At 36.5% G+C, this 13,889-nt stretch overlaps 1 protein-coding gene across 1 annotated transcript in view; it reads right to left on the reverse strand.

The window, feature by feature from the left end:
- The window catches only part of LOC128022435 (S-adenosylmethionine mitochondrial carrier protein-like), a 41,407-nt gene that overhangs the window by 14,567 nt on the left and 12,951 nt on the right, over positions 1 to 13,889 (reverse strand). The window contains exon 6 of the mRNA XM_052610024.1: positions 1,935 to 1,979. Coding sequence (XP_052465984.1) covers positions 1,935 to 1,979 — 45 coding nt within the window. The remainder of the gene's footprint in view (positions 1 to 1,934; positions 1,980 to 13,889) is intronic.

Genomic DNA, 13,889 nt, shown 5'->3' on the forward strand with positions numbered 1-13,889 from the left:
TGGAAAACGGGCCTTTTTCTAATCACACTACATTCTACATATAAGATTTACATACTTTAGTCTTTTCCGGAACTCACACTCCTGACCATGCATTGCTCCAAACGCACACTTCAGTTTAAATGACTCAAACCAAACTAAGACTCACACTTGCACTTAATCATGAGAATAAGTCTGATCCACTGACACAAACGTTGAGTGGGCATGGTGGGAAAAGTGGCCGGCTGATGTAATGACACAGCTGCTTGGTGGTTTTGTAACAGTGCAGCGCTGAGTTTAGTGGATTGTTGGTAGATAAACTTTGGGAATTGTGGGATACGCTGGAGAGAACAGATGGTTTGCTGCGGCCTGCTGCTCAGATGCCGAGGCTTAAGATGTTTTTGGTGCAAATGACTTGAGAATCGGTTTGGCAATAGTTGGGATTTGATTTGATTGACATATCTTTGTTGACATAAATAGACATATTTAAAACGGTTTCTTTGTTAAGTGTGGAGCTTAACATGTTAAAGGTAAGCTCATTGTTTGGTCCCACCTGTGAACTGCATTTGTTAACTTGACTTACAGCTGAAACATCAATTTATTATTTATAACTACATTTTAAGGTATTTTGTGTCATTTTACAAGATTAATTAAATGGTTTTAAGTAATTTATTTGTCAATTTGAAAAGTGATTAATTTATTTAGTTAAAGGGATAGTTCACCCCAAAAATTTAAAATCTGTCACCATTCACTCGCCCTTCGTCATTCCAAACATTTAAGATTTTCTTTCTTCAGAATTTCTTCTTTGTTGTCTCACAGAACAATGTTGGTAACTATTGAGTGAAAAAACCACAACAAAAAAAACACTGACACGTTTCTAAAAATATCTTATGTTTATGTTCCGCAGAAGAAATCGAGTCATACAGGTTTGGAAAGACATGAGGGTGAGTAAATGTTGACCATTTTCATTTTTATTAAAGTTATCCCTTTAATACAATGATTATTATTATTTATTTTTTTCTTTCTTTTTTTGGCACTCCTACTCCTTCATAGCTAGGAGTATAAAACCACATAATTTCCCTTTCTAAACCACTGGTATTGTACTGGGTCACTACTTAATACCCCCCCACCCAAAAAAAAAAAAAAACACTTGCTCAATTAATCCTACTCTAAAATCAAATCAGCACTTGTAATTCATGTCCAAAAATAAATAAAGAATAAAATCCTGGTCATTTAAAACTGAATGCATCTGCACTGAAATAATCAACGAAGCGAAAGCGGCTGTTTTAGACCAACACTGGCATCTCGTTCCATAGTCTCATTTACGCTTTCTTGCTTCTCAAAGCCATGCACTTTTGAAAGAGAGTTTAGCAGAGACTCTCACATTACAACGGCTCCACACAGATGGCCGGAGAGGCTGAAAACATGCCTTTGAACGTGTCTCAAAGAAGTGACCATGAATGACACTACTTATTAAGGCCAAGCATCGCAGTTAATGCTTGCCCACAGCTGCACGTGTTATTGTCCTCCGATGCCTCTTCTTCTCCGCTACGCTCCAGTCTCTCTAGGCCAAGAGCACTAATGGAATTTTCTGCTTTCGCCCTGGAGACATGATGTCATCTTCACAAACTGGGCCTTTTTTTTTTTTTTTTTTTTTTTTGAAAAATGACTTTTATGTGGCCCGGACCAGACAATGAAGAAGGAAATGGACAGTTGGCGAAGACTCAAAGAAATTACGATTCTGCTTAACCACCGGTGAGGGCGACCAATAAAATGCAGCGTCATTTTGAGTGCACCTAAAAAGAGAGTTATTAGCAGAGAGCGAGGCAATGTGTGTAGTTTGAGTTGTAAATGTGTCAGACCATTACCAGGACATTATTCCTTTATTAGAGTGAAACTATGAGGACAAATTAGATCGAAATGAGAGCAAGTCAGAGGAAAAAAAGTGGATTTTATACCTTTAGGTACTCCCAGAGTGGAAACTGCACCAGCGAGAATGGGATCTGAAATGAAAAGAAATAATTTTTTAATAATATAAGCTAGACCAGAAAGCATAAAGCATTGGATTTTATTATTATTCATCTAAGAAAAGGACATTCTGCCATCATTTATTCACCTTCATTGTCATTCCAAACCTGTATGACTTTTTTCCTCTGTGGAACACAAAAGGAGAAATGCTGAAGAACATACTAGCTGCTCTTTTCTACATAATGAAAGTGAATGGAGATCCAGACTGTCAAGTTTCAAAAATGATAAAATGCACTTTAAAAGTATCATTTATTGTGTGTTCCACAGAACATAAACAAAAAAAGCCATACAGCTTGGAAACAAATGAGGGAAAATAAATAAATGACAGCATTTTTTGGGCAAACTAATAAAACTCTTAAGACAAAGTCAGATTACACACGGTTTTAAAAAGAAAAGAAAAAAAGATGTCGACATTAATGAAAAACTGCTTGTAGAACTATCAAAATAAAGCCATAATGTTGTTCACTTGGAAAAAGGGGGAAAAAAAATTATCTTAGCACTTTAGTCTTCTGTAAAAGAAAATGGATGACTTGTGGCAACATGTTCAACCACAGGCACTGGCCATTTATCTCATGTGTTAAAATGTTTTAATACTGATGTCTGCATGTCTGGAAGTGTGAGGTAGAAGAGTGTCTGTGGGGGGGGGGATGTTTTTGTGACATATCAGGACACAACTCTGTATAATGACATGGGTATGACACAGGTATTACAAGGAGAGGGTGACTTATGAGGACATAACCCATGTCCCCATTTTTCAAAACACTTATAAATCATACAGAATGAGTTTTTTTGAGAAAGTATAAATGCACAAAGTTTCCTGTAAGGGTTAGGGTTGGTGTAGGGCCATAGAATATACAGTTTCTACAGTATAAAAACCATTACGCCTATGGGATGTCCCCACTTTGTGTGTGTGTGTGTGTGTGTGTGTGCGTGCATGAGTGAATGACAAGTTATGTGCTGACGCTCTGGATGAATAGCTCTGCCCCTTAATTAAAAAATGATGAATTCCCGAATTTAGACTCTTTTTCCACACTCATACTGAACATCAGGTCAGTTTAAGAACCACTGAGCTCCATCCAAAACCCTTGATTGGAAACAACTCTTTGGACAAACTGAGCATAATCTAATACAGTTAAAAAGGCTGACTGTGAAAACAAAGCCCTCACTGGCCTGATTTGGGAAAACTTTAAAGTTTAACAAAAATTAACATAATGAAAAAGGAAGCAGCGCTATAAACCCTGTGTGGGAATCATGCGCACTGCCCAAACACTGAATCTCCCGATTTCAAAACAAGTAAAGATTGTTGCAATTTGGCCCAATGCTGGGGAGTGTACAGGTCTTTTTGAGTTTTTCCCCCCAAAAAATGATCAGCCAATTGTTTTTTATTACCAACGTGATAAATTCAGCATCTCTGTGCTCAGGAGGAATGCTAAGAGGAATCTGGAAACAGAAATGGGGCATAGCTGATTTATGCAGAAGTTTAACACTTCTGGCAGAGACAGTCGAACAGATGGTCAGATTTATATTGATAAGGCCGTAATGGATGACAAGAGAGGGGATGACTGATATGGAAAGACAGAAGGATGGAAAGCAGGTTTTTGGCCAGAAGGCTTCTTCACAAGAATGATTCGCTCCAGTGGATGACGGCACATTTAACATGTGTGGTCTGACTGCGGACCAGCTGCACTGATATCAGTTTAAGCACATTAGTATCACACTTAATCCCTGAAGTGCATTTATTATGTTAGCCAAGGTTTCCTCCACCAAATAACAAGCCACAACTGCTTATGGTAGATTACGCGGTATTGACGATTTGGAGACAATAGGCAAACAACAACTCGCTGATGTGTATCAGACACTCTCTCTGCTGTCCGTATCGCTATCACTTGCATGCAACTGTCAGGTACATTATCACGGAGAGATTTGTGACTGGTTTCCCGTGGTAATGTTAGTATGCTGCAGTGCTCTTCACTGTCAGGCTCCTGGCCACCAGTGTGGTATCTAGGAAAACAGATGTCAAAATGCCTTAAATGAAGCTTGAATGGACAGGAGGGCACTTTGCATGCATGGAGGAATACTAATGAAAAGAAAAAGGAACAGAGATCAGTCTGAAATCTGATTCAGTTCAGTTGGATGCATTTAAATAACATTCATTTTCTGTTTGCCTTGATTTAAATATGATCTAATATGATTTACTTCATTTAAATCTAAATTCAATATGCTAATTAAATAGTGGACTTTATCTTTGTCTTGCAAGAAAGCCTTATAACAAACACATGTTAAGAACCATTAAAGGAAACATAATATATATATACACATTATATATATATATATATATATATATTTTTTTTTTTTATTATTATTATTATTATATTATAGTTTTCTTGTGAAATGATGTTGATCTAGGTTTTATTTCATCAGCTTATGTATCTTCTTGGTATGTAGCAGCATAATAACAGTGTAGTCTAACAGCTGACTAACAGAAAAATCATAAATATTAAAAGAGAAAGTGAAAGAGTAAGATATAGACAGGTTAAATGAAAGATGAAGATGAGACAGTCATTGTAAAACGAAACCGATAAATCCACGAAAAAAGAAAGCAAGCTAAAATTAAAAATAAAATACTGGCCAATGGAAAGAGAAAAACAGATTCTGCGTTTTTTCCTACAGTGTGTCTCGGTGTGAGGGAAGACGGCATCTGTATAGGTCTGAAATAAAAAGAAGAATTATTAAAGCAGAGTGGAAAAAGATATTTCTCAAACACTAGAGGGACGACATACTGACCACTCCAGAGACACTCAGCGAAAGAAAAAAAGTGAATGAGGCAGAGTGACAGGAAGTAGATGAGGGCCAGATGGATATGTCATCAGCTGAGCTTCGATTCAGCAGCGCTTGTTATAAAAACAGCTGACGGACTGGAGGAACCCACAGACTAACACTCATTGTTATTGAGAGCTGTGGAAAACAGGCACTTTTACAGGCCCTTCCTAACACACACACACACACACACACCTATAGCAAAGCATACTGACAGTATCTGCAAGTACAAACAGAAGAGTGTGATTGTCTGTGAGTGTGCACACTTCAAACATTGATGCAGTAACATAACGCATAAGCATATTTATCAGCCAAAACTTTTAATTGACAGCTTGTTGAAGTGTGATGAGGAACAAACAGGAACAAATTGGAGGTGGACAGGAGGCGGCGTGAAAGAGAGTTTTATAATGCAAAGCCATCTGCCAAAGTCAAACATGTCGCTAAACCTGTTTGAGTCCTGAGTGATTTATGAGTCTCATCACAGGTGTGTGTGTGTGTGTGTGTGTGTGTGCACACGTTTGGGTGTCACATTTGTGTTTGTACAGCCGTGTTTGCTCACCACTGTCACAATACTGTATGTGTGTGTGTGTGTGTGTGTAAGAGAGAGAGAGAGAGACAGAGACAGAGAGAGAGAGAGAGAGAGAGAGAGAGTATGTGTGTATTTATGTGTGTGTGTGTGTGTGTGTGAATATGCTATCAAAAAAGAGTGCACAGCTCCCTCATGAGATCTATTATGTTTACTTTCTAATTATTGAAAAACAAAAAAACAATCTCTCTTGAGCTCTAAAATACACAAAGTCTTAGAGCACCTCTACCGAAATATAAACACATAGATTGGGTAATAATTAATAATTAAATAAATTTTTTCCTCATTACAAATGAGTAATATAAATAAATATATAAAATATTGAATATATATATATATATATATATATATATATATATATATATATATATATTGAAAAAAAATAATTTTAATACATAATAAATATACAAGAAAAATAAATATACAATATGTATAATATAATATAATATATACTAATTATTTAATTTATATATATGGTCTTAAAACCACGCAACAATGTTAAAATGCTAAAAAAAAATAAATAAAAAAAAATAATTGAATCAAATTGAACTGAATCCACAGTTCAGTTGGAGTAATGGTATTCTGGGGCTACTATATGACTTTTTATCAGAGGATGATATTAATGGAGTAGGATTTGTATCGCTGATCTTTTGTGAGCCTTGAAAATGTGATTTAAACCTCAATGCTATAAAAACTCCTCTGAGAGCTAGTTAAGAATATAGCAAGCCAGAGGGATGCTGAAAGCAAGCCAGAGGGATGCCCCAAACACTTTATCAAAGAGAGCAAGAGGCTGTGTTGTGTTTCACGCTTCCCAATGGTCATATAATCTTGGCTGAGAACGCCTGCTCCCTCGTACAGAAAACACACACATGCAGCTCCCACGACTGAAACATACTTCACAGCGTACATTCAAATCTGCTTTTACATGTAAATCTGAACTGTATGGGACAGTATATTTGCGGCTGCCATATTTCAAGATTTTAAATCCCCCAAATAGAGCTTTTTTCATAAATCAATATATTTTCTACCCAGTGGTTTACCTAATCTACCCATCCTATAGACCACGTGCACACATTCTCTTTACATAACAGGAAAAAGCACTAATCAGTTGAAAACCACTGCAAACATGTAACCCCAAAAGGTTCTTCCATGGCATTGCTGCAAAAACCCTTGATTTTTAAGAATGTAAAGAGAAAGCATGAATCAGCAGCACTAAAAAGTTCAATACTCTTTTGTGTTTGGATATGTGAATCCACTTGCTGAGGAATTCGGACAGGCTGAATGCCTCACATGAACACTTTGACTCTGCTTGGACAAGCCTGGAGTGCTACAATGCTCCGATCGGCCAATCGGAAGCTGCGGAATGATGCGGCCAGCCAATCAGATCTCAGAAACTCCCCAGTTTCCATCAGCGCCTGAGAGAAGCAAGTCAAAGTTCTGTGTAATAATATTCGAAACAAATTAAGACTTGTTCAAGGCTGGAGGGGGAACGAAAGAGAAGAAATGAAGCAGCAAGGGAGGGGTTACGTGGTTAAGGACTGTTTGGAATCAGTGAACTGGCAAATATTCAAGTGTGCAATTCCATTGACATGAGCGAAAACGCTTCCCAGAACCATCACATAATATTTACATTGTGGGGGGATTTTCTGGCTGGGGCTGCATTGTGCTAGGCTGATGCAACAAGTGAACAAAAGAACAGTGAAAACATAGACCGCATCCCCGTCAGCAAGCTATCGGGTCCGAAGCCGAACCGCTTGTTTCCTTTTTCACATTCGAACAGGTGAATGCCCCGAAAACAAAACAGGAAATTTAAGTCCAGCAGTGATCAGTGATAAGGCACAGGTGCATGACTGCACACAAACAAACACAGAAACCCGTCCCGCTCGCATGGAGGCCCTTTCACATGAGGCAACAAAGTGTGGAGCGGGGCCTCGCACACAGGGCATGATGTGAGAGGAGATCTTTCAGTGAGTCAATCTCTGTGTATGTGACATCTAATGCCCCTGGACGGTCCAATAAGGTGCTGACAACGCTGGCGAGATAGATGGCGGTCCTTGGGGGCACATTCACCAAATCTGATAATATTATAATTTCAGCATTAATATTGTGTATAAACTATAACCACACTCTGATAAAGACGTTTGGAGCCTTGTCTGGAAGACACTGATCAGAAGGTGTGTATGAAACACTTCACGTGTTCTACAAAGTCTTCTTCATATCTGGAGAAAAGAGACAGGCGAAGACTTAAAGCAGATTTCATAGAATAATTACTGCAAGATAAGAACCAGATCAACATCTTGTACTGGTAAACTATACAAAACCAAACATTTGCTCCTGAACAAACAAAAGCAGCCGGAGTGAACTGTTTTTAGTACATGCAGAATTGAATTAAAATGAGTTTTTATGAGAATGAAGAAATGCTAGCAATGTTTATTTTTTGCTTATAATGGGTGTGTAAACACTTGGAAAAGAAGCTAAAATCATGCAACAGAATTTGAGATGTCATTCAAATGTTAAACAATGGGAACGGCAGACAGTGAGGGCTTCCAGAAAGTCTTTTCCTCCGCTCTGAGGGCTAAATAAGTGCAATATTTGACATGAAGCAGTGACATCATCTTCTCACCCCCAAACCTGACGGCTCCGTACAGATGTTTCCAGCTGTGAGCCGCTGTTATGTGAGCTAAGCTAAACATTACAGTCAGTCTTCAGCTTTCCGCAGTCAGTGCTTCAGCAGGTGTGTCCTCCCAATTCACCAATCATCTACGCAGATATAGTTTTTACCAATTTATCTGATAATATTTATGGTTATAGAAGCCCGAGCAAAAACACCATTTTACCTAGCAAACTAATCACATTTATTACTTTCCCAGCATGCAGTTAGAAATTACATCAGCATGATTTCATTCAATTTAGTCCAATACTATCCCTCAGGAGAGCAATAGTATGGTCGAATTGGCCATGATAACTTGCTTGCTAATAGATGACATTGTGCGTTCTGTGATTTATATTATGTGCTAAAACAATAGAAGCTCGTTCATATTATAAAAGGTCAGATAAAATCTGGCATGAGACATTTGTTACTCCAACATCTGTTGACCTTACACATTTGGACACAGGAAATACTGAAATGTGAAGTCAGTGCTGATAGCTGGGTCAAACATGTGGACGGAAATCAGCAAGCTATTTATTGTTCCGCATCTGAGACACGATAATTGGTTAAAACCTCAAGTGCAATGCTAAAACCAAATCCAAAATAATTATCGATCGGAACCAGCTCCCGGTCCAAGCCTCGCTCAAGCTGTAATAACAACATTAACTGTCCCGTAAAGCAGTTCACCTTCAACCTCAAATTATCACGCAGATCGCTGCTCAGACGCCATTTGTTCTCCAGAGACAACTGGGGTTAAGTACACAACTCCAAGACACATAAGCATCACTGCCCCGGAGATAAACTACTGAGAAAAAAAGATGTCTTTAAAAAGAAAGGTAGAGAGTGTTTTGAAAATAATAATGGGGTGAAATAAGATGAAAAAGATTTGGGGAAAGGACGGAGCAAGAGATAGCATGAGGCAAATAAATCACAGTGCGAGACAGCAAAACTCACCCTGCAATTAGAGGTTAACCTCACACTTGTTTTACAAGGGCATGAAAAAGAGGATCCTTCCCTCGCTGAATTCTGATGCAAGCATTATTAGATTAGAATTAGAATCATTTGGAAATATTTTAAAATATAAAGAAATATATGTGTTTTTCTAGTGCTGTTTTAAAAGAAATTGATATAAAAATCATATTGAAATAAGATAATAACTAAAATACATGATTTTTAATGCAATATTCCATAAAAATAACAACAACTGTGAACTTTAAAAACAAATGTGCTTCATTAAATTAAAAACCTCTTGTATTATGTTGTGCTAAACAACTACTTTCTAAATTGAAAATAACAAGTGTTTCTTGAACAATAGATCAGCGTATTAGAATGATTTCTGAATGATCACGTGACACGTGTAAAGTTAAGCTTTGCAGTTGTTCTAAACCATGATCATATTTCAATAACAATACTACTCCTTGATAAAGGCTTCAAGTGTGGCAGGCACAAAAACACTTAATTTAATTAATCAACTAAAATGGAATAAAATGAAATAATATTACATATTCATTGGCACAGAGCTGTAATTTAAGTAAGGCAATGGGACCTAAACACTGGTTGTTCTGTATCAGAGAAGAAATGCATATATATCCAGCCCAACTGGCCAAATATTGATTGAAAATAAGATCATTTAGTAGGCATCTAGTATATGTTGGGCAATATCTGCTGCTTAGTTTTAATGTTATGATTTTTACTTGATATATATGTATCAAATTTAATTTTACACATGCTTCCCCTCACGGTGGTTGGTGGGGAGCCCCTAGAGCCACGATCTGAACACTGATTTTATGTATATTTGGGTGAGGGTGAGCATGTTAGTTTGTTGTTGCTCAGAGGCATATTCAAGCTCAGGTCACAGGTCTATGGGCCAGCAGAGGGACACACACACACACACACACACACACACACACACTACCCCTCTTTCACTCAGGGTCCCCAGCCAGACCGGCGGCCCTTATTGAAACCATATGTGAAGGGCTGAGATGGTTTTCTGCTTGGATTGAGGCAAACATGCAGAAAATTGTGGGAAGCAAACATAACCCCAGGACCATGCGAGACGCTAATTAAAAAAAACGACAAAATACGACAAAAACTAGAGCATGTAAAGTTGACATCTCACTTCAAAAGTACCCCTAAATCTTGTTTTACTTACATACTTAAGTACTTACTGAAATATTAAAATTTAAAGTGTCTGTTTTCTATTTTAATATTTTGAAATATTTTCAGTGCCACGTGATCCTTTAGAAACCATTCTAAAATGCTGATTTAGTGCTTAAGGAACATTTCTTCTTATCACAAATTTTGAAAACCATTGTGCTGGTTAAAATATTAGAAACCGTGAAAGATTATTACAGGATTCTTAGATAAAGTTCAAACAAAGTTCATAAGAACAACATTTACTTGAAATCTCTTTTAACAACGTCCACGTCTTTCCTGTTACTTCTGATCAATTTAATATCCTTGCTAAACAAATGTATTAATTTCTTTACTATTATGTATGTGTTCGTGTGTGTGTGTGTGTGTCTATATATATAAACAAATATATATATATATATATATATATATATATATATATATATATATATATATATATATATATAAGTAATGTATATTTGCCACATAATGTTTAATTAGTTTTGCCATTCTCCATCTGTTGTCTGTTTAAATTTAAATGTATAGCTGCATTTATGCATTTCAAAACACATTTCTAAGATTCACTCATGCATTTGCTGCTGTTTCAAATGCAATCCAATCACATACTCATTGTAATATGATTGATGCATCACAGGTGTCCATACATTGTGAAATGATGCATATGTGGAGATTTTTGTTTAGGATCAGCTGAAATGTCATCTGTCTAAAGTATACTAAATATCTTTCGACGAAACCATTATGTTTTTGAGGTGATTTAGTTGATCGTTATGACGCTGGACAGAAATATCAACATTTCAAGCCGTTCTGATGGTCCCATTCCAATAAGCTTGGCGAGAGGAGCTAGTGTTGTGATTGTTACGACATCAGAAACTAACATGTGGATTGTGGGTAAAGTGATCATTTAACAGCAGAACTAGACAGGAGTCCCAGGAAGAGGAATGAATCTAAACGATGACAGATTGGAGTCGAACAAGAATGGGCGTCTGAAGTTCACACCAACAACATGAACTATAAATCAATCTCTGTATATAACGCTGCTACCTCAAGTGTTCATATTTGAGTGTGTGCATGTGAGCCATCTCTTTTCTGCACATATAAACGTCTGCATCCAATTTGACTCCTCAGGAAAACCCAGACAAATGAAGTGTCTTATTCAACGCTATCACATAAGAGGATTCCTCTAATGCTGATCAACAGCCTTATGAGAAAACCTGCCAAAAGCAGTCCCTCGGAGAGTGGAGAGAGTGGACGAGGTGCACAGAGTCTACACATCACACACACAGCTAAACCTCTACACCTTGGCCCAAACATCACACTACATCAGACACAATTCTCCTCGGCTCATTTTGTTTAAGCCGGAAATAGTCTCATGTAGCCAGATTTCTGACTGTCGACATGAAGTCTGGTCCACGTATCCTGATCAAGAGCTGCATACTTACACATGACGTTTCTGCAAAATGATGCTTAAGGGCATGAATAAATTGACAACAAAAACTGGACAATTTAACTCAAGGCAGAACAAATGTGTATATACTAAATATAATGGTGTGCTCAAAAATATCGAATTTACTTGCTACCAAGTATACCAAACAAAAAATAAAAAAGCTCTTATGAGAAACCCTGTTTATGTTAACTCGCATAAAGCCAGCCAATCAGATTGGAGCTTGCCATTTTGGATCTTGTCCCAACAGATGCTGAATTGCAGTTAGAACTGGAAAAACAGGAAGAAAACAAACATAGCAAACATACAGAGCACCATCCCAAACATTTAGCGCAATTACTTTACAAAAGCTTTCATTAGCAAACATTAGTTAACATAAACTATCAATGATAAAAAAAAAACTAAAAAAAACATGCAAAGCATTTTTTATTCTTAGTGTTAATTTCAACATTATAAAAATCAAAAGCTGCATCTGTTTATATTAGTCAATGCACCTGTGCCAACATAAACTAACATTGAACGTCGTTTACATTAATAACTAACATTAACAATGATTAATAAATACTGCAATAAATGTATTGTTCATGCTTAATGTAGAAGTTAATGCATTAAATATCATTAACTACTGTATTTACCTTTTACCAAAGAAAACAATTAATGACATCGTTATTTCTTTTTACAAATTTTGTCCATTTATTATTTAGGTTTTATATATTTCAATATTTTATATTTATATCAATATATTATAAGTTCAATCATTTCAAAACTATGAGTAATTAAAGACATTTTAAGTATGCCAAACAGCACTACATGTCCACAACTGTTTTCAGTGAACAAAAAAAAAAGACATCATTTATATAATTGTACTCATTACATATGGATTGGCTCCATTGTGACGAATTTTTGTTAAATTAGAGCATTCTGAGAAAAAGGGTGTTATTTCATTAAAATTTATGAAAATGATTTAAACACAGTGAAACTAATTTAATGATAAATGGTCTATTTAATAGTGTCATTTCAAAGAGTGTATTAATATTAATAAATCAGCGAATGTTTCAAGAAAAGTACTTTTTTTCTGGATGAAAGTTTTTTTTATTTTTATTGTTTTTCTTTCATTTCAGAACTGAATTCTAAAAGACACTCTCTCTTCAGTTCTGAAATTCAGTTCTGAGCAGTGTGAGTGGTGTAGATCATTGTCCCTGTGGGAGCCGGATTAGCAGTTTAGTTTGAGGTTTGGAGAGAGCTGAATCTTTTTTTCTCAACAACAGCCTCGGCAACAGTTGGTCTGCCACGTCACAGTTGACATGCATGCCTCTTTAACACACAGCCAGTATGAGAACAGCACCTTCATCCTGACACCACACCACATTCTTCAAAACTCACATTTCAGCTGGAGGCAGGATGTGCTCAGGTGGAGGATAGAAATGAAGTCTGTGCCTCCACACGTGTGCTGTAAATCATTCACTCATATACGCCACAGTTCAGTTAAACTGAAACACTGCCAGCCAGCCAACTACCTCAGGGACAATAAATACAAACTGGTATGGATCAATGCTATACACATATATTGATAATATTCTCACACATTCATGTCACATATCATTGTGAAATGTGCATGGCAAGCAGATTTAATGTCGTCTAATCAGATAAAATAAAGATAATAAAAAAAGATCACAGAGTAATGAGGCAGGGCTGAAGAACTGAAAGGCTGAGCTCTGAAAATATCTGATTGAAGTTAGATTAAATCCAGCCCTGACAAATAAAGTTCAAGCCTTATAAACCCACTGCAGTGTTGCTAGAGTTGTCTATAGGTTAAAACTACATTAAACAGCAGCAATAAACAAGAAGATACACTACTATTTAAATATAGAGGGTCTTATGCACAGTCTTTAGCTCAGGCTGCATTTATTTAATCATAAATTTAATCATGAACAGTAAAAACAACTACTTTAATATATATTTAATGTGCAGTTTATTTTGTGAGGCAAAGATTAATTTACTCCTTCATAATCATTCTAATATACGGATTTGATGCTCAAGGAACATTTCTTATTATTTTCAAAGTTGAAAACAGTTGTGCTGCTTAGTATTTTTGTCAAAGTGTGATTTTCCACAATGCTTTGATGAACAGGAAGTTCAAAAGAACTTTATATGTAACAGTGTAAGGCTTTGGCACTTTTAATCAAATTAATGCATCCTTGCTGAATAAAATTAACTTCTTTCAAAAACAATAGTCT

Source organism: Carassius gibelio, chromosome A11, assembly GCF_023724105.1.
Source record: "Carassius gibelio isolate Cgi1373 ecotype wild population from Czech Republic chromosome A11, carGib1.2-hapl.c, whole genome shotgun sequence".
NCBI lineage: Eukaryota > Metazoa > Chordata > Actinopteri > Cypriniformes > Cyprinidae > Carassius > Carassius gibelio.